This window comes from Pecten maximus, chromosome 6 (assembly GCF_902652985.1).
Source record: "Pecten maximus chromosome 6, xPecMax1.1, whole genome shotgun sequence".
Taxonomy (NCBI): domain Eukaryota; kingdom Metazoa; phylum Mollusca; class Bivalvia; order Pectinida; family Pectinidae; genus Pecten; species Pecten maximus.
This window is the reverse complement of record NC_047020.1, coordinates 21800792-21822187: the sequence shown is the minus strand read 5'-3', so window position 1 is coordinate 21822187 and position 21396 is coordinate 21800792. Positions and strand designations below refer to the sequence as shown.

The following is a 21396-nucleotide window of genomic DNA, read 5'->3' as shown; positions in this document are numbered from 1 at the left end:
TGAGGGAGGCGTTAATCAGATGGACAGAAAATATAAAAAATGGGGTCTTTGTAGAACTACGACCTCGTCGCAGAGCCCGGTAACGTTATTATACATATGATTTTTGCTAAGGCGACTGTCCTTTATTTATGTCAGTATTTGATTTTGTCTGTCAATTTCCTACGTTTTTCAACCATCCTCTTTGAAACTTGCAATACATTATGATCCTGATATGAAGTTGTGTCTTCCTGAAAAGTTTTTGCAAAACTTACTGCACGTTTATTTCAGTATTCAATTTTTTGTCTGGGTCTCCTCCTACATTGTACATTCCTGATTTCTTTCAAACTTGGTACGATTTATAATATAAAAATTAAGCTGTGTTTGCTTGAAAAAAATTAATTCAATTATTCTTGTCCGGCAATCTACTCCATCTCTTTGAATTTTGGAAGACATGATCCTGATATGAAGTTTCCTTGAATAGAATTAGAATTCAACAGTTCTGCAAAAGTTATATCCCTTTGTTTACTATTTCAGTATTCTTTTTTTTTCTGTCAATTTCTTATGAAGACTTGAGAAGAGTACTTGTTTTCCTCAAAATGTCAGAAAATTAGATATTTCATTTGTATTGAAAAAAAAGTGAGAACATTTAGTCATTTTATATAACTGCCTACATGAAATCGAATTGCATGCGTCGTAAGTTAAAGTTTAATATTTATATTGTATCTGGGCACAGGTGCCTGACTCGTTTTATAAAATAATAACATATAGAGTACATATGAGAGTTCTCATTTATATGTACTCTATATGTTATTATTTTATAAAACGAGTCAGGCACCTGTGATCTGGGGTTAGAAATGATTGGAAAGGAAAATATCAGAACAAGTTTAGACGTTTCTAATCATTCAATATGGTCAGCATGTACAATCCTTGTGTCATGAAGAACATTTTTGACACCAAGAATGAAATGGGGAATGTTTAAGGGAGCTTACTCGATCAATACTTAATTACATAGGATGAAGTGGATAAAGGTCGTTTTGGACATAGCAATTGTGTGTAATTCGCAAGATATTGGGATATCAATATATATATATGTTTTAGCATTGATTTGAGATTTAATATAAGCCATCTTGCGATAAACATGTCATGTATGCCTGAGGTAACCCGATTTCTCTATAGTGTAGAGAAAAGAAATAAGAACATAGTGATTTTGTTATTTCATTTATTTATATATATATATATATATATATATATATAATCCATCAATACATATACATTTATATCACAGGGTATATAATGCACAATATCATATATACGAAGTCATCCATACTTTACCATACACTCGTTCACCTATACACCATGTAAATTCTCTCATTTTTGTCGCTGACAAAACAGTTACAATTTGCTTTAGCCATTTCAAACCTACATTTATTCTATTCAAATCCAACAGACAAATCAAATACTTTAATCAAAGACATTGCGCACACCTATAACGTCCCCACACTTTGTGGAAAGATGATCGCACATGGAATCACGAAATGTAATGCAGTTATCATGAAACGAATTGCTCGCAATTGATTATCATTTCATATATAACCACCGTAAATAGTCATGAACAAAAATAGTCCGGAATATGGTGACGACTTGAGCCTAAGTTCCGTTACATTGCCCTTGTGATACATTACATGCTGTCTGACTCCCTTGTTAGAGATTTATGAGGATAAAACACACACTATTTGACTCCCTTGTTAGAGATCTGTGAGGATGATGCTGTTACACGAGTCCCTGGTACGGATTGTGTCCTGAAAGAAAAACGAGAGATGTAGACTTTATATTGCATCTTATTGTTTAATGGAATAATGGGAATTGACATTTCTTTAAAACCTTCACATACTTTCCACTATTTCTATAAAAGGTCTCGGCATGTAGGCCATCAATATTTGATAATCCATTTTTTTCGATAAGACCCTCTGTCCGCTAACATAATATCCTTAGATAGTTTACCAAGCCATATTTAAATGCATACTTTAGTACATAATGCCTAGTCATTTAGAAATTAACCCTTTTATATCATGTAAGTCTGTTTCTGTGTTGTACTAGTTCTGTTTAAACATTTGATTTGAACGAATTTCTTCACATGAGTAGTAGCCAAGTAGGTGTACTCCAACAAAGGCGATCTTTTTGCCGGTGGAAAATACTGGTCTCGTATTTCAACTCAGCAAACCGTTATCTCGATGTTTTCTCATTCTCGCCTTAACACATGTAACACATGTACATGCTCGTACATGCTTCTGATCATATTGGGAAAACAGTGAATGTATAATTTATACATTATAAAGAGTACGGCAGATGAAATGAATATGAAATAGTTTACATTAAATCTGGTGTCACATACTTAGCTGATGGTACGAGAGGCTTCTTTTTCATATTTCCGGGGTTTTGTTGTTGCGTTTGCGATGTCAATGTTTTCCTACAAAGGAATGACAAAAGACGACATATCAGTGCCTAATAAAACAAATTCAGTTTGCTAGAGTAGAGTCAGAATGAATTGAACTATTTTAATTAATGAATTAATGACTGGAATTAGTAAATGCCAGTTTCTGTTGAATAATACACATAGGCTAATGTATCCAATAAACTTCCCTTATAACTCCTATTTGATTATAAAATGCACAATAGCATAATATATAACATATATAAACTAATATATGATATCAATTGAAGGAATTTTCAATTGAGAAATGATTGACATTTTCTTTTAAAATCCCATCATTATATCTTATATCAAGATACTTTGTAGATCACTAATCTGGACCCTTCATAAATTATGTGAAGTAAGGTATCCCAAGCGTCATTAATCACAACTGGAAAAACATATTTCTCCACATTTTCTATGGAGTAATAATTCTTCTTCAACATGAATACAGAAGACGTGTTGACGTTAAATATAAAACAATGATCAACAGCAACAGTGTTCTTTATATTTACGTCTTTATATTGATTAAGTGAAGGAATAGCAAACTTTACGCAAGTAACGTTCGTGTAAAATCGAAAATGTTGATTAATGGTACCTTTAGCGTAATACGGAATAAAAAGGACAATGCCAAAACCTCATGATGACCATATATAAATTTGACAAATAAAGGAAAAGCAGCAGAATGACAAATCATATCGTTATAATGACATGTCGACACCAATTTATAGAATTACACAGATGACGTCCGTTATTAGATGAGGAATATGTTGACAAACAATGCCTTGATCACGCTTCCAATTGAAATATATCCACATTATCATTTTTCAGATGGACATTTATGGTCCGGATATTGATTTTAACAGGACAATTGTTTTTTGTCAATTTGATTAAGATACAGATCATCATTATATACTACGTTATGAACAACACGTTGCTCAATAATTATCTGGATTTTAATCAGATTGAAATTTTATTGACCAAAAATTTCTTACGAACGTCATTAAGGAGTGGCTTAAACAGCCACTACGAATGTGACTTTGAAGTGAGTGTCGATTACCTTTTGTCCGTCTTGCCTTTGAACACTTTGTTGATGTCTAGTTGGGACGACTGTGAACGACCCTTACTGTCCCCAGAGGTTTCACATAAGGTTTCTCTGTCTAGTTCAAGGCGCACTTGTGCGAAAACGTTAAACCATTGCTGTAATAGCAGCAGAAATAAGGCCTGTGTTTATAATGAGATTTTAATTAACGATCCAAAGTATGTGAACATGTTAACACCATAGCGACAGCCATTTTAACGAAGAAAAAAAAATCATCTGATTTCAGAAAATTCAGTGTCTTGGATATAAAATGAACGAAATCGTTTCCATATTATATGCAATTGTCAGATTTACAGATGTGTTGTCGGTATTACAATAGATGCTACAAATGATTAGTTTTAACAATTTTTGATAATGATTCTAGTTAAGACTACTTTACTGTTCGACTGATAATGAAATACATCAAGATTAATACATTGTAGTGTAGTACTTATCTACCTGCGTCTGTTGACTTAGTCCAATGTCCGTGAGAGCGTACTGCCACTGGGGTAGTCCTAAATGCATCAACATCAGTCTGTAGTAGGCTATAAAAGAGTCGGTGAGGTAATGCCATCTCAATGCTCTGTCCAGGAACCAAATCTCTATCTTTGGTTCGTTGCCACCTACAGTAAACATGGGATGCTCATGTCAATAAGTCCTGTATTACCGTGTATATAATGTCACAAAATAAACAAAATAGCACCAAAAATGTCTTACAAGCAAATAAATTACAAAATAAAAAATATATATAATGTTAATATACTATGCACAACAAAATATTAAAATGTATATCGTACATTTAGATGTATTAAAACACAAAAAGTTAAAACAAAATTGAAATTAATCGTTATTTAGGAAGACATAACATCAGGTGATTCCTTAACGTCACTATCTAGCTTCATCATAAACAATCTAGCTCAGTGCTAGTGCCACTCATCTACCAACCATACGGTGACACTCAAAGTGCAGTAAATAACAGTACAGTTGTACATGGCGTAACGCCGGATTGATCGTGCTGGACTCGAACACTGACGTTTAGTTATCTGTTTAAAACATTGGAGAGACACAACTAACACGGACAACTGATAAATGTATTACGTTGTGTTGCTAGTTATCAAGCATTTGATACAGAAGTAGTCGGTTGAACACACACAAAAACATGCATGGATTCAAATAAATTGTATAATATTATATGACAACCTTTATAAATGCTTAAAATAGCAAAACAAAACTTCATATTGTCCTTATTCTGGAGTATTAAAACATTGAGGTCATGCACAAGTCTGTATTAATATCATACTCTGTAACGACACGAGAGTAAAATAGGGAAAAAAGCATGCATGTGTGAGCGGTGTCAGGATCAAAATTTATTTCGTTACAAACACTGAGTCGTATACATGCTTTGCATATTAATTATATTTGTTAACTAAAAATGGCATCATAATCTATTTCGATTACTGTTTTAGGGGAGAGTGTGTTTCCATACATGCGATTGTGACTATGGACTTGCTTAACCGTGAAAAACAACTTTCTGTGGCGGTACAGAAAAAAAACAGAACATTGAAGTTTGGTCTTTTGACCGTGACCATGAACTAACGCCGATGTCTTGCATACGAAAATCGTGGAACTCTTCTGGTGTTTCTTGATAAGTCTGAAAAGTGTATCATTCGCTACATGTAAATTTAGTTTTTTATGTCTTGTGTATAGTTATGTATTATTGGCTATAAATTATTTGCAAATACTAATTCAATCGTGTAAACAACAAGGAACATCTCTCAATCAAAATGTTGTTTCCAACAATACAGATGTCTTGATACTTGGCAAGCAACTTTATTTTTTTCAAACAACTACATTGCAATGTACATTTTATATGTACATTAATGTCAATGATAAAACCATGGACAACGTGCATATCAGTTTAACAGTAGTGTATCCTTAGATGTTGCACCGTTGTATTGTTCAGCAGTTTTATGGTTGTCCTGAGGGAATCTTAAACTAATTAGTTCATGCAAATGTGCACATTTGTCTAATGTATCGCCAAATGTTTAAATATATGGTAATTTATACGTAGATCGCTATGCAGAACCGACAGTTTAATACCAACAGCTAATATCGAAATGATACAATGTATAATTGTTGATTAAAACCCTAGCTGGACGTTGCGGATACGTAAATGTACTCGTACGAATACGATAATCATTCCTTATAACAACATGTATTTGGAATGAATTTGTTTAATCAGTTAATGATTAACGATTAATTCATCGCTACAGTGGCTCTTCAATTTTGGGAATATTAGACATTTAAAACTCATCATTCCATCACATACACCAATACCTGGTATGACGCAAATTCCATAAAAGAGATATAATTTGAAAGGTAAGTAGATTTAGCACACAAAGAAAAATGTTGATACGGTACAGCAACAGGACCCGAAGAGGTACCAACAGGACCCAAAGAGATACATGTACCAAAAAAGACACAAAGAGGTACCAACAGAACCTAAAGAGATACCAACAAGAAAATCACGACCAGCCAAAAGCAAACAAGTGACTCATGTGGTGCCCATTCTTCATTATGTTCCAGAGAATATTTTTCGCCACCAGGAATCTATGACTTCATATTATCACTGCCAAATGCATTCTGTGTAGATAGAGATTATCGGAGGCAGAACAATTACTAACAAGACGTTTCTATCCAGGAAGTAATGACACTTTGGAATTTTATGACCAAACGCTGAAAATAATCGAATAAATATATATGCAATTGAAAATGATAAATAAAACACGCTAGGATATGTCCAATACATACAGATATTATATATAATCGAACGTATTATATGTATATTGATGTAGTACAATTCATTTACTATCAAGCGCATACATTGTTATACATAATGGGGCAACAGACACTGACATCAGGACCACAGGGTAACGACACAAAAACGAACGATAAACACATACAACGAATTTCCCTATGACAATGAAGAAACCGCTAATAGCCGCCATATTTAGGTGGTACTCAATGCATCCAATATCAAATGTACATTTTAAGTTACAATATACGAAATTATCGTCATCTCGTCCGATCACCTCAGGCAATATATTTGATTTCATCTTCAAGCTTAGCTAATCTTAAATACGTATCAGGTAATTGAGTTCTTTAACAATGTTTCGTTAAGCTTCCCCGATATCAAACATCTATCAAGTAAGTGAACCTTTTTTCAAATAACATTTTGTTATACCAGGTATGCTGTATTTTAACTCTTTTAAACCAACTACATACACACAACAAATAGGCTACCTTTTCATCACTAAATGTCGATAAGAGTTATATATTATTAAATATGTGTGCAAGCTGTATAAAAAAAGCTTCTAGATGTGACCAACAGAAGGAGTTTTAGTGTAGTTTTCAAAAAAGACAAATGAACATGCATTTCGAAATTTAAATATCTCAGTAAAGAAACCATTCATCCATGCATCAATGAATTTAGATCAAAACATAATTCAATCACCGAAAACAACATATACCAGATATCGGGGAAAGTATATTAATTGGTACTTTCAGTATGTTTGTTGAGATGGGCATTTATATCAGTCATCATCTACTAACATTATTGTATCACGAGAGTCATGACGTCACAAGTTATATTTACTGTGTAGTTAATAGTTATGTTCTCTGTTACGGAGGCTGAACTTTCTTACCGTTACTGTGTAATAGTTGAGAGTCAACTCGACACACTTTTAGCACTAGTAAGCATTAAAACTGAAACCTTTACATATGTACCAAATGAGAAAACGCGTGATAAATGTTCTGACAGAGTCCACAATGGAATTATGCCATGCAAATAAATTCAATTCTTTCCACAGAACATAAGTTAAAACACATAGCTAGCTGAATTACCAAAACACGACTGGGAGTACTGAAGTACATTTGTGTATGTGGATGACCATCAGTTAATATTAATGACAGAGGCTGTCTTAGCAAAATAACAACTCGCCTGAATTCCCCGTCATAAATCACTAATTCGTGGCTATTCATGAACTAGCAATGTACACACGTGTACCCCTATTGTTGCTGAAGAAGGTCAAAACAGCTTTATCGCGCAGTTTTATTCAATATATGGCATATACTTAATATACTACCAAAATTCATACAACTTGTGTGTGCCCTCTTTAAAAGAATTATTTTTGAGTGGAGAACTGACTAAAATGATTCTTCATTTATCTGTTAGGCAGTTTTGATGACACCACGGGGATAAGCTCTCTTAATTGCAATATGAAACATTTGATATTCCTATAAGCAGTTTTAAACTTATACTTATAACATTTAGTTATTGTATTTCAGTCATGTTTTAGGGGGAAATTCAATTGAATTATTTAATCTTTTATTTGGATGAAAGTACTGAAATTTAAAATACAATATTTTACAAAACGAGGTGTAAGTAATAATGGGAACCATGTATAATACAATATTGAGGCAGTTATGAGACAGATGGAATACAAATGTTCGGTAGGGAGGTATAAATAACTATATTGTTAGTAGCTTGCTTTCCCAATCTACAGGTGTCTTATAGGTGAAAATGTTAGCATCATACCAAATCTGAGCAAGTCAGACGTGTGTTTTCCATCAAATATATCCACAGGGTCAAAATAAGTCAAACCTGGTGAGAGATATCAACATTAGTAAGACATTAGGGGGACGTGCTAACACAGACAGACATGCAATTAATGAGAAAACAACGGTGGTTATATGATGTAGGGATGTGGGGACCGGGGTATAACAGTAGTGAGGTCATTTTGTCTATAGTAAACGAAAGGAACAACATTTTATATAACATACATATACATATACCAATTCACCATTAGTTCGTACTCTAGTGTCAATAAAGTAAAATATGTTAGCCATAATAAATATTTACATTTCAATGTAGTTTTCTAATATATTAGATAAGGTTAAGTTTCGGTTGCTATCCCTGTCAAACATAGTCCTGATAAACCATTGGCATGCGCGTGATTTTATCATTAGAACTCTTTCGCCCATTGTTTAAGTAATTATGAAAAAGGAGGAATATTAACACTATACTTTCACCTATCTATCATGTAATTATGAAAAAGAGGGAATATAAACATAACTCGCTATCAAATACTAAATAAAACTGGTGAATTTATTATTCTATAACCTATAACATGCTATACATAAATACCTACTCTACCAGTAGACATCCATTGGACACTTTGTATCTAAACAATGTAGTAATGAAGTAGGACCATCTATTGGACACTTGATATCTAGACAATTTGGAAATGAAGTGGTACTATTGGACACTCTGTACCTGGACTACTTGGTAATGAAGTGGTACCACCTATTGGACACTTTGTACCTGGACTATTTGGTAATGAAGTGGTACCAACTATTGGACACTCTGTACCTGGACTACTTGGTAATGAAGTGGTACCACCTATTGGACACTCTGTACCTGGACTATTTGGTAATGAAGTGGTACCACCTATTGGACACTTTGTACCTGGACTATTTGGTAATGAAGTGGTACCAACTATTGGACACTCTGTACCTGGACTACTTGGTAATGAAGTGGTACCACCTATTGGACACTTTGTACCTGGACTATTTGGTAATGAAGTGGTACCACCTATTGGACACTTTGTACCTGGACTATTTGGTAATGAAGTGGTACCACCTATTGGACACTTTGTACCTGGACTATTTGGTAATGAAGTGGTACCACCTATTGGACACTCTGTACCTGGACTACTTGGTAATGAAGTGGTACCACCTATTGGACACTCTGTACCTGGACTATTTGGTAATGAAGTGGTACCACCTATTGGACACTTTGTACCTGGACTATTTGGTAATGAAGTGGTACCACCTATTGGACACTCTGTACCTGGACTATTTGGTAATGAAGTGGTACCAGCTATTGGACACTCTGTACCTGGACTATTTGGTAATGAAGTGGTACCATCTATTGGACACTCTGTAACAGGACTATTTGGTAATGAAGTGGTACCAGCTATTGGACACTCTGTACCTGGACTATTTGGTAATGAAGTGGTACCAACTATTGGACACTCTGTACCTGGACTATTTGGTAATGAAGTGGTACCAACTATTGGACACTTTGTACCTGGACTATTTGGTAATGAAGTAGGACAACTATTGGACACTATGTACCTGGACTATTTGGTAATGAAGTGGTACCATCTATTGGACACTTTGTACCTGGACTATTTGGTAATGAAGTGGTACCACCTATTGGACACTCTGTACCTGGACTATTTGGTAATGAAGTGGTACCAACTATTGGACAATCTGTACCTGGACTATTTGGTAATGAAGTGGTACCATCTATTGGACACTCTGTACCTGGACTATTTGGTAATGAAGTGGTACTATTGGACACTCTGTACCTGGACTATTTGGTAATGAAGTGGTACCACCTATTGGACACTCTGTACCTGGACTATTTGGTAATGAAGTGGTACCACCTATTGGACACTCTGTACCTGGACTATTTGGTAATGAAGTGGTACCAACTATTGGACACTCTGTACCTGGACTATTTGGTAATGAAGTGGTACTATTGGACACTTTGTACCTGGACTATTTGGTAATGAAGTGGTACTATTGGACACTTTGTACCTGGACTATTTGGTAATGAAGTGGTACTATTGGACACTTTGTACCTGGACTATTTGGTACTGAAGTGGTACCACCTATTGGACACTTTGTACCTGGACTATTTGGTAATGAAGTGGTACTATTGGACACTTTGTACCTGGACTATTTGGTAATGAAGTGGTACTATTGGACACTCTGTACCTGGACTATTTGGTAATGAAGTGGTACTATTGGACACTTTGTACCTGGACTATTTGGTACTGAAGTGGTAACACCTATTGGACACTCTGTACCTGGACTATTTGGTAATGAAGTAGTACCAACTATTGGACACTCTGTACCTGGACTATTTGGTAATGAAGTGGTACTATTGGACACTCTGTACCTGGACTATTTGGTAATGAAGTGGTACTATTGGACACTCTGTACCTGGACTATTTGGTAATAAAGTGGTACCACCTATTGGACACTTTGTACCTGGACTATTTGGTAATGAAGTGGTACCAACTATTGGACACTATGTACCTGGACTATTTGGTAATGAAGTGGTACCACCTATTGGACACTCTGTACCTGGACTATTTGGTAATGAAGTGGTATCAACTATTGGACACTTTGTACCTGGACTATTTGGTAATGAAGTGGTACCACCTATTGGACACTCTGTACCTGGACTATTTGGTAATGAAGTGGTACTAACTATTGGACAATCTGTACCTGGACTATTTGGTAATGAAGTGGTACCATCTATTGGACACTCTGTACCTGGACTATTTGGTAATGAAGTGGTACTATTGGACACTCTGTACCTGGACTATTTGGTAATGAAGTGGTACCACCTATTGGAAACTCTGTACCTGGACTATTTGGTAATGAAGTGGTACTATTGGACACTTTGTACCTGGACTATTTGGTAATGAAGTGGTACTATTGGACACTTTGTACCTGGACTATTTGGTAATGAAGTGGTACTATTGGACACTTTGTACCTGGACTATTTGGTACTGAAGTGGTACCACCTATTGGACACTTTGTACCTGGACTATTTGGTAATGAAGTGGTACTATTGGACACTTTGTACCTGGACTATTTGGTACTGAAGTGGTACCACCTATTGGACACTCTGTACCTGGACTATTTGGTACTGAAGTGGTACCACCTATTGGACACTCTGTACCTGGACTATTTGGTAATAAAGTGGTACCAACTATTGGACAATCTGTACCTGGACTATTTGGTAATGAAGTGGTACCACCTATTGGACACTCTGTACCTGGACTATTTGGTAATGAAGTGGTACTAACTATTGGACACTTTGTACCTGGACTATTTGGTAATGAAGTGGTACTATTGGACACTATGTACCTGGACTATTTGGTAATGAAGTGGTACTATTGGACACTCTGTACCTGGACTATTTAGTAATGAAGTGGTACCATCTATTGGACACTTTGTACCTGGACTATTTGGTAATGAAGTGGTACCACCTATTGGACACTATGTACCTGGACTATTTGGTAATGAAGTGGTACTATTGGACACTTTGTACCTGGACTATTTGGTAATGAAGTGGTACCACCTATTGGACACTTTGTACCTGGACTATTTGGTAATGAAGTGGTACTATTGGATACTATGTACCTGGACTATTTGGTAATGAAGTGGTACCACCTATTGGACACTCTGTACCTGGACTATTTGGTAATGAAGTGTTATCAACTATTGAACACTCTGTACCTGGACTATTTGGTAATGAAGTGGTACCACCTATTGGACACTTTGTACCTGGACTATTTGGTAATGAAGTGGTACCATCTATTGGACACTCTGTACCTGGACTATTTGGTAATGAAGTGGTACCACTTATTGGACACTCTGTACCTGGACTATTTGGTAATGAAGTGGTACTATTGGACACTCTGTACCTGGACTATTTGGTAATGAAGTGGTACCAACTATTGGACACTTTGTACCTGGACTATTTGGTAATGAAGTGGTACTATTGGACACTATGTACCTGGACTATTTGGTAATGAAGTGGTACCACCTATTGGACACTCTGTACCTGGACTATTTGGTAATGAAGTGGTACCATCTATTGGACACTCTGTACCTGGACTATTTGGTAATGAAGTGGTACCACCTATTGGACACTTTGTACCTGGACTATTTGGTAATGAAGTGGTACCAACTATTGGACACTATGTACCTGGACTATTTGGTAATGAAGTGGTACCAACTATTGGACACTCTGTACCTGGACTATTTGGTAATGAAGTGGTACCAGTACCTCCCAATCATGCCAGTGAGGACACAGATATTCTTTCATTTTAATTTAGTTGTTACACTACCAATGTGATATAACAACTTTGAACTTCAGTAGGCCAATTTGTACAGGTTTTATGGGTTTTTTTCAAATACTGATAATATTGAAAATATGTAAGGATATAAATGTATTCATACATCTTTCTAAACCTTTCTTGTTGACAATAATCTTATTTTGAGATTTTCAGTCATTTTCATTTTCATTTATCTTTTTCATGCTCATAGTCAATTATAAAGGAGAAGTTGTATACACAGCTTTCTTAGAAATGTATACATCATTGGATAAAAAAAAATAGAATAGTAACTGTTGATTGGAAAATGTGTTTACACTATCTAGACATCAAGATTTTGTTTTATTTAGAATGTTAACATGTAGTCTTGATAACAAACTAACACGGTATTGAATGAGAAGTGGGTAGTATGAAAAAAGTACAATGAAGTAAAATGAAGTAAATTGTCACAAGAAGAAAAAAGAACTTCAGTAAAAAAAGTTAAACTGTTTTAGATATTTCATCTAAAAAAACTAAAACTGAACAACAAAATGATGGTAGTTACCAAAATAAGATTCTACATCTCCTTCTTCTGAAATCAAAAAGTTACGTCACACAACATAAAAATGACGATAGTTTTTAAATTTATAGTTGTTTCTGTTTACTGTGTACATTGTATTGGTAGTATAAACTTAGATAATGTGAACTTTACCAAGTATACACTCACACAAATAAACAAGTATTAAATATAAAACTATGATAAACTTTATATTCTTTTACATTTTTATGTGGTGTTTTTTTGTACTTATTGCCAAATATTTTTTAATGAGCTATATATTTCCTAGAAAATTCCAGTATCATAATGTTTACAAGGCTTTGAGAAAAGAAGTAAAAGATATATCCATTGTGTAAATGTGGTGATGAAAGTCCTACTTCAATGTTTAGAACATGAAATATCTTTATCTCTACATATTGTAAACTCTGCAAGTCTTAATATATAGCATTATTTTTCCATTTCAATAATAGGAAAATATACACAGCTTAGTTGTTATCTACAAATCAAATCTGTCTGACCTTTACTGTACTATCATGAAAGACATTTAATGATATCATAAGCACACTTTGGAAACACAATAAAGAAAAATATAAATAGCTGATCTCTATCCTCCACCACATGGTTGTCCAGTGTCCACTAAAGTTACGGTCTACAATGTATACCTGGGCACTCTCCAGTCTCATTAAACAATTTATCTACTCTCAATATAACACAGGTTTAGGTAACTAAACGAATGTTTAATAATCTTTGTCAAATTTGTCTTTTAAATTTTAAATCCATTCATGATACAAAGCTGCCAATGTTACAAAGAACTGACTTTGGAAAACAAAAAACTGTTAACTTTTTCAAAGTACATGCACAGTAAAGCCAAAAAACCAACATTGCAACAAATGTGATCTCTTATTTATATTAAATTATTAATCTTTTGAAAAAGAATACCCTTTATTAGCTACAAAACATCACTCACTGACTTGATGAATAACATGTTAAAGAATAACATTAATATTAACAAGAGGCCCAGGGGCCTTAACGGTCATCTGACTCTAAATTAAAACCCTTATATTATTGTAGTATGCATTCTCTGTAGCAAGTATATAGTGGCACTGTTGGCCGTGGTGGCCATCTTGGATATCTGACCGACTCAATAAATAATAACACTTGGTCTGGACCATCTAAGGATCATTTCTGGTAAGTTAGAGCTGAATCCCACCGGTGGAATTTGAGAAGAAGTTTGAAATAGGTGTTGTTCAGGAAAACCATGATTGCGCAATCATGTTACAAAATGGCCGCCATTGCTGCCATGCCAAAGTTTTTACAAGGCCGAAAAAATAACAACACTTTGTTGGCACTCCTTCCTTAACATCCTCACCAATTTCGAGCTCAATGGCACCAGTGGAACTGGAGAAGAAGTTTAAAATGTGTTTTTTAAGATGGCGGATATGGCGGCCATCTTGCATTTCAGACCAATCTAAAAAATAACAACACTTGGTCGGGATCATCTCAGGAACATTTCAGGCAAGTTTCAGCCCAACAGCACTGGTGGAACTTGAGAAGAAGTTTAAAATGTGTTTTCAAAATGGCGGCTATGGCGGCCATCTTGGATTTCGGACTGACCCGAAAAATAACATCACTTGGTCGGGATCATATCAGGATCATTTCAGGCAATTTTCAGCTCAATAGCACTGGGGGAACTTGAGAAGAAGTTTAAAATGTGTTTTCAAAATGGCGGCTATGTGGGCCATCTTGGATTTCGGACCGACCCGAAAAATAACAACCCTTGGTCGGGATCATATCAGGATCATTTCAGGCAAGTTTCAGCTCAATAGCACTGCTGGAACTTGAGAAGAAGTTTAAAATGTGTTTTTCAAGATGGCGCCTATGGCGGCCATCTTGGATTTCGGACCGACCCGAAAAATAACAACACTTGGTCACGATCATATCAGGATCATTTCAGGCAAGTTTCAGCTCAATAGCACTGGTGGAACTTGAAAAGAAGTTTAAAATGTGTTTTCAAAATGGCAGCTATGGCGGCCATCTTGGATTTCGGACCGACCGGAAAAATAACAACACTTGGTCGGGATCATATCAGGATCATTTCAGGCCAGTTTCAGCTCAATAGCACTGGTGGAACTTGAGAAGAAGTTTAAAATGTGTTTTTCAAGATGGCGGCTATGCAGCCATCTTGGATTTTGGACCGACCCGAAAAATAACAACACTTGGTCGGGATCATCTCAGGATCATTTCAGGCAAGTTTCAGCTCAAAAGCACTGGTGGAACTTGAGAAGAAGTTTAAAATGTGTTTTTCAAGATGGCGGCTATGGCGGCCATCTTGGATTTCGGACCGACCCGAAAAATAACAACACTTGGTTGGGATCATATCAGGATCATTTCAGGCAAGTTTCATCTCAATAGCACTGGTGGAACTTGAGAAGAAGTTTAAAATGTGTTTTTCAAGATGGCGGCTATGGCGGCCATCTTGGATTTCGGACCGACCCGAAAAATAACAACACTTGGTCGGGATCATCTCAGGATCATTTCAGGCAAGTTTCAGCTCAATAGCACTGGTGGAACTTGAGAAGAAGTTTAAAATGTGTTTTTCAAGATGGCGGCTATGGCGGCCATCTTGGATTTCGGACCGACCCGAAAAATAACAACACTTGGTCAGGATCATCTCAGGATCATTTCTGGCAAGTTTCAGCCCAACAGCACTGGTGGAACTTGAGAAGAAGTTTAAAATAAAAATGATGGTAGTTACCAAAATAAGATTCTACATCTCCTTCTTCTGAAATCAAAAAGTTACGTCACACAACATAAAAATGACGATAGTTTTTAAATTTTATAGTTGTTTCTGTTTACTGTGTACAATAGAGTATGTATTGGTAGTATAAACTTAGATAATGTGAACTTTACCAAGTATACACTCACACAAATAAACAAGTATTAAATATAAAACTATGATAAACTTTATATTCTTTTACATTTTTATGTGGTGTTTTTTTGTACTTATTGCCAAATATTTTTTAATGAGCTGTATATTTCCCAGAAAATTCCAGTATCATAATGTTTACAAGGCTTTGAGAAAGAAGTAAAAGATATATCCATTGTGCAAATGTGGTGATGAAAATCCTACTTCAATGTTTAGAACATGAAATATATTTATCTCTACATATTGTAAACTCTGCAAGTCTTAATATATAGCATTATTTTTCCATTTCAATAATAGGAAAATATACACAGCTTAGTTGTTATCTACAAATCAAATCTGTCTGACTTTTACTGTACTATCATGAAAGACATTTAATGATATCATAAGCACACTTCGGAAACACAATAAAGAAAAATATAAATGGCTGATCTCTATCCTCCACCGCATGGTTGTCCAGTGTCCACTAAAGTTACGGTCTACAATGTATACCTGGGCACTCTCCAGTCTCATTAAACAATTTATCTACTCTCAATATAACACAGGTTTAGGTAACTAAAGGAATGTTTAATAATCTTTGTCAAATTTTGTCTTTTAAATTTTAAATCCATTCATGATACAAAGCTGCCAATGTTACAATGAACTGACTTTGGAAAACAAAAAACTGTTAACTTTTTCAAAGTACATATGTACATGTGCAGTAAAGCCAAAAAACCAACATTGCAACAAATGTGATCTCTTATTTATATTAAATTATTAATCTTTTGAAAAAGAATACCCTTTATTAGCTACAAAACATCACTCACTGACGAAGCATGATGACTATAGGTCATCCTGACCCTTCGGGTCAGATGACCTAAAAATAAGGGTAAACCAATCCTAGAGGACAAACATGCTACTACACAGGACAGCCAGTTTATAGACATTCCACAAAGTAAATCAAATAACAAATCATCGCAAAATTCTCAAATCTTCAGTTTTGGGGTCATACCTTATAAACAATTACATTTGTACATGAACCCTATGTTGGTATTACAAAGGGAAAGTGTTCCCAAAGATCTGTAAATGATCACGCATCGAGATATTAATCGCTACTAACATTGTTTTGTATTTTAACATAAAGTTTACATAACATTCTGTTATCATTACAGAATAAAAAGACATATACATGTAAATGTACCCTTTAAATGCTTATACATTAGCAATTTTAGACAATTAGCTGTAACAAACACTTAACTGACTCAAACAAATCAGTCATTTCATTAGTATCAACATAAATACTTTACAATGTCTTTATGACAAGTTAAATATGTTATAGTTATACATGTTAGAGCTGTGAGATGCACTGATAACAATGGTTTGTGATGTAAATATCAGATATTGTTATTACAGCATAACTTTTTCCATTGAGTTTGCCATTGTACATACCTGCCTTGCTCTCACGATACACTAGACAAACTTTGCCATATCCATCACACGGATCCAACTCGTAGATTTTACATCTGTTGTCAAATGTTGGCTTCTCGAGTCCTATAAGATCACAAAAAAAAATATTGCAATTCCACAACTTTTTCATAGCATTATTTCCAGAACACCCATATTTTTTATACCCCTGCCATGAAATGGGGGGTTTGGGGGCATTAGTGTTGCCCATATCTATCTCGTCCCTTCGCATCAAGAGAAGTGCTGGAACCAATAAAACCTTTTCTACATGATAGATATAACATTCTCTTACACATGAACACACATTTCTAAAGAGGGTGAGAATATCTGGTACAACCTTTTTATGGTGACAAACCCTACAATTCATCTTTGATATCACAATAAAAACAATTTTTTGTTTGAGTAGCTTCTTGTCTGCTTCCCTTCAGTTCAGTTGTATTATCCAGTAGACAGTAAATAAAAATAAAATACAGCATAATGATCTCCCTGTAATCAGACATCATTCTGGTATAACAACCCGATCCTTAGTACAGAAACATAATTAAACTACTACATGTAGCTGCTAAGGACTCAAAAAGTAACTTTTAACTTTTTTTATAGTAATCAGTGATGCATACATATTGAAATTATATCTCCTGAATTATGGTACTACGTTTGTTTGCAATGCAACCTATTTTAGGGCAGAACTTGTCAGAGGAAATGAGGTGGCAGGAAGGTCATGTCATACCTGGTGTATATCTGCAATGTATGTAGCAGGGGTCCTCACTAATTACCCATCCTAACATGAGGTAAGATCCTTAAATTATCAATACTCATCTTGTCTCAGATTAGTAGTTAAAATTCAACTGACCAGACAGAGGATGATATCTGCTCGATCGTCTCAAAGAGTAAAAGTTTATATCAATGTATTTCTTCCTACTCTTGTATTATACACATGTATTTACCGGAGACTTCATCCTCCTGGTCCGAGTCTCCCTCTAGGTCAGCCAGGGATGGGTTAACATGACTGGTTGGTGCTGTCCCACCAATACGTACCAGCTGACTTACACGATTTATCCTCATCTTACCCAATGGTTGGGGACCATCTACGAAAAAGAAAAGAAAAAATGTTTTTTTTAAATAAAAAAAACTTACAGACAATATAGGTTGATGAATTGGCAAGATAGAGCAAAATAAGAAGCAGTAATATATAAATCAGTAATTTGATTAATAGTCAATATTGACTAGTCATGTTATGATTAAGACAAAGGAAATGACGTACATCACATAAATAAAATTAGGAGAATGAAATGAAAATGAGTAAAATTCAGTAAAATGATTTCAAAATGACCATTTGTAAAATAAATTAAAGTTTAAAAAAAAAGTTTTATTGAATTGTGTCATTTGTATAGATCAACACCATTTAAAGTTACATCACCCATAAAGAGTAGTTAGGGTTATTTATACAATTAAAAAAGTGACATACTTTACAGTAGTATTGCCAATATGTTTAAAGTTGATACAGTTGTAAATAATTAATTGTATTCCGAAGAAATTATATCATGATCCACTTGTATATTTTGTATATGACTGATCTTTTAAATTATCAGTACTTTTATTTTTTTGTTTTTTTAACTGTTAACGTAAATCAGTTATATTTATTTACTGTGGTTGCGATTTGACAGTGTGAATAAGTTATAGTTATATACTGTGGGTGTCATTTGTTGGTGTAAATAAGATATATTGCCATACTTACTATCCATTTTGACATTCCATGTAAGTTGAAAGCCATCAGATGTCAGGAAAAAGCTTTTTAAGTCTTCTGGTAAAAAGCATGTATTTCTCTGTAATGAGAATTGGGAACTTAATTCTACAAATGTACAATGTAAAAGAATAACAAAAGATAACTCTGTTAAAGTTTACATCAAATAGATCAAAGAAATATCACTTTCATGAGCAAGCTGGCTTGTATCAGATTTTTCATTATAAATCTATACTTGGCTATGAAAGCTTGATTTTATCTACTGGTTTTTTTTTTATTTCAAGATATAATTATATAAAAGGACCATTTCAATTCATTTTCATTTGCAGTAATTAAAACATTAAATATCATCTATAATTATATTTTCATTTGCCATTTATTGACCATCAAGAACTTTCCTGTGTTGATTGACAGCTAATATAAACCTACTTTTACGACACAACTAATCTTCTACAAAGACACAGTTGATCTTAATAATAACGCACAACTAATCTTATTACTAGGATCAACATCTTACAACTAAACACTCTTTTAATTTGAGACTATTGAAAAAAAGGACTATTTAAAGGTTTGCTAAATTCCCTTATAGGAATCAAACCCAGATATCTGGTGTGACAACCTTTTGCATTAACTAGTACTCCTGAGACAAAGTACAATGTAGCATACTCTGTAAGCTGAGTGACAGATACTATATTTCACACTATGTACACACCACACCAACCTGTTCCTTTTCATAATTCAATTCTAATCAATATAAGGAACCAACCAATGCTTCATCAGTTTTGTAATAATGTAATGGTAGATTTCAAACTTAGTACACACAGTAAAATTATTGATAAACAAAATATATAGTTAATTTCGGAAATGTAGACATTTGAGACAGAAGTTGCAGTATACATATACCTGTTCCCACATCAAAACATTGTGTCTGTCGGCAGGTGCTCTTTGTTCTAACTCAACTTTGCAAACGCCAAGATGGGTTTTCTTTTCTGTGAATGAAAACTGGTTGTTTTACTAATTCAAATCGCACATTTTAAATTTCTTTGAACAAACACCTTCATATTTATATATATATATATATATATTCATATGTTAATGAGTACAAATGGATTACATAGCTTTTGATGTCAGAACTCATTTAAAATTAATGTCATATTGCTTAATTAAACTTTGCTGTTAAATGTAAACGATTTTGGAGTTACTCCCCTTGACATACCTGTATATATAATCTGTATTGTCTAGCGTTTTAACAGAATGTGTTGCATGTGTTCCCTTGCACAAATATAAGCACGATGACGGGATGTAAGTCCCAGAAATTCGGGGGACACATGCATATTGTAAGCCAATTTCACAGCTCTCAATATTGACTTACCCAAGCATTTCACGACGCCTATGTTCAATAGCTCCAAAAGTTGTCGTGTTCGAGCGAACTCATCCATATCAATAGATGTATGTGAGCCTTAGCAACCTCACTTAAGTTGCAGACATCCGCTTCATGATAATTTTATAATTTTATCCGTTCAATTCAGACTTTTGGTTAGCGGTTTTCAGCTGATGTTTGGTTTCATGCATTGTTTACACAAGTTCACAGTCTGGTAGACGCTTGATTCTGTCAATTTATTTTTAGACGAAAGAAAAACATTTCATTGATTTCCTCCTTACAAATCATTGAAGAGCTTGACAACAAGGGCGGTAATTGGGGAAAAAATAATGCAGGTTCTTTGACTCACAACTGCCATTCGCGACTTCACCCCCACAAACTTTTCAACCTTTTATTATGGTTTGAAAAATCCAGTAATCGTACATAGCCCTAGAGAGATAAAAATATATTTTTGTTAAACTAGATTTTAAATATGAAATCACATGGTAAAGTTAACATGTACTTCCAGTAGGCCTATGCAATTATGTTTTCCAGTCCGCCCTTTATGATTTGACCTATTGCAAATTACAATTACCCAAACATAAACGTCGTTTTTGTTGTTTGCTTTAAAAAGCAAAAATTACATTGTTTTGATATTTCATAAACATATCTAATTCTGACACAACTACGTGAACATCAATTAGTGGCCATTCCAAATACTGTAAGCATTTTTCAGACATTAACGTGTTACCATTTAGCCTGTTGGTGTCCATATTATCATCACAATTAATATCAATGTTATGTTGTATTCACTACTTCCCGCCTGCTTACCAAAATTGTTTATAACAAGGGCCCAATGGGCCCAAATCGCTCACCTGCAATG

The 21396-nt window shown here is 34.6% G+C and overlaps 1 protein-coding gene across 5 annotated transcripts; it reads right to left on the bottom strand.

Moving 5' to 3' along the window:
• Positions 1–1210: 1210 nt before the first annotated feature.
• On the bottom strand, positions 1211–20767 carry LOC117329238 (tubulin polyglutamylase complex subunit 2-like). 5 transcript variants are annotated; one of them, XM_033887079.1, is made up of 11 exons: positions 20526–20767; positions 20057–20142; positions 19148–19235; positions 18357–18497; positions 17398–17499; positions 15802–15828; positions 8128–8193; positions 3990–4153; positions 3510–3649; positions 2372–2446; positions 1211–1778 (listed from the first exon to the last, which is right to left on the bottom strand). In XM_033887079.1, exons 1-11 carry the CDS (start codon positions 20590–20592, stop codon positions 1709–1711), a joined length of 1026 nt encoding a protein of 341 aa, XP_033742970.1. In that variant the 5' UTR covers positions 20593–20767; the 3' UTR covers positions 1211–1708. The 5 variants fall into 5 exon arrangements, with proteins under 5 accessions (XP_033742970.1, XP_033742972.1, XP_033742973.1 ...); XM_033887081.1 differs by lacking the exon at positions 8128–8193; XM_033887082.1 differs by lacking the exons at positions 8128–8193; positions 15802–15828 and adding an exon at positions 13056–13082.
• Between the last annotated feature and the right edge of the window lie 629 nt (positions 20768–21396).

Bases quoted from the DNA above. Each gene is read 5' to 3' on its own strand.
- LOC117329238 (XM_033887079.1), bottom strand. From the start codon at position 20,592: ATGGATGAGTTCGCTCGAACACGACAACTTTTGGAGCTATTGAACATA. The intron at 8,194-15,801 runs GTAACTACCATC...ATCTCTCACCAG, and splicing joins AGATGTAGAATCTTATTTTG to GTTTGACTTATTTTGACCCT. The intron at 2,447-3,509 runs GTAATCGACACT...ATTCCTTTGTAG, and splicing joins AAAGGCAAGACGGACAAAAG to GAAAACATTGACATCGCAAA.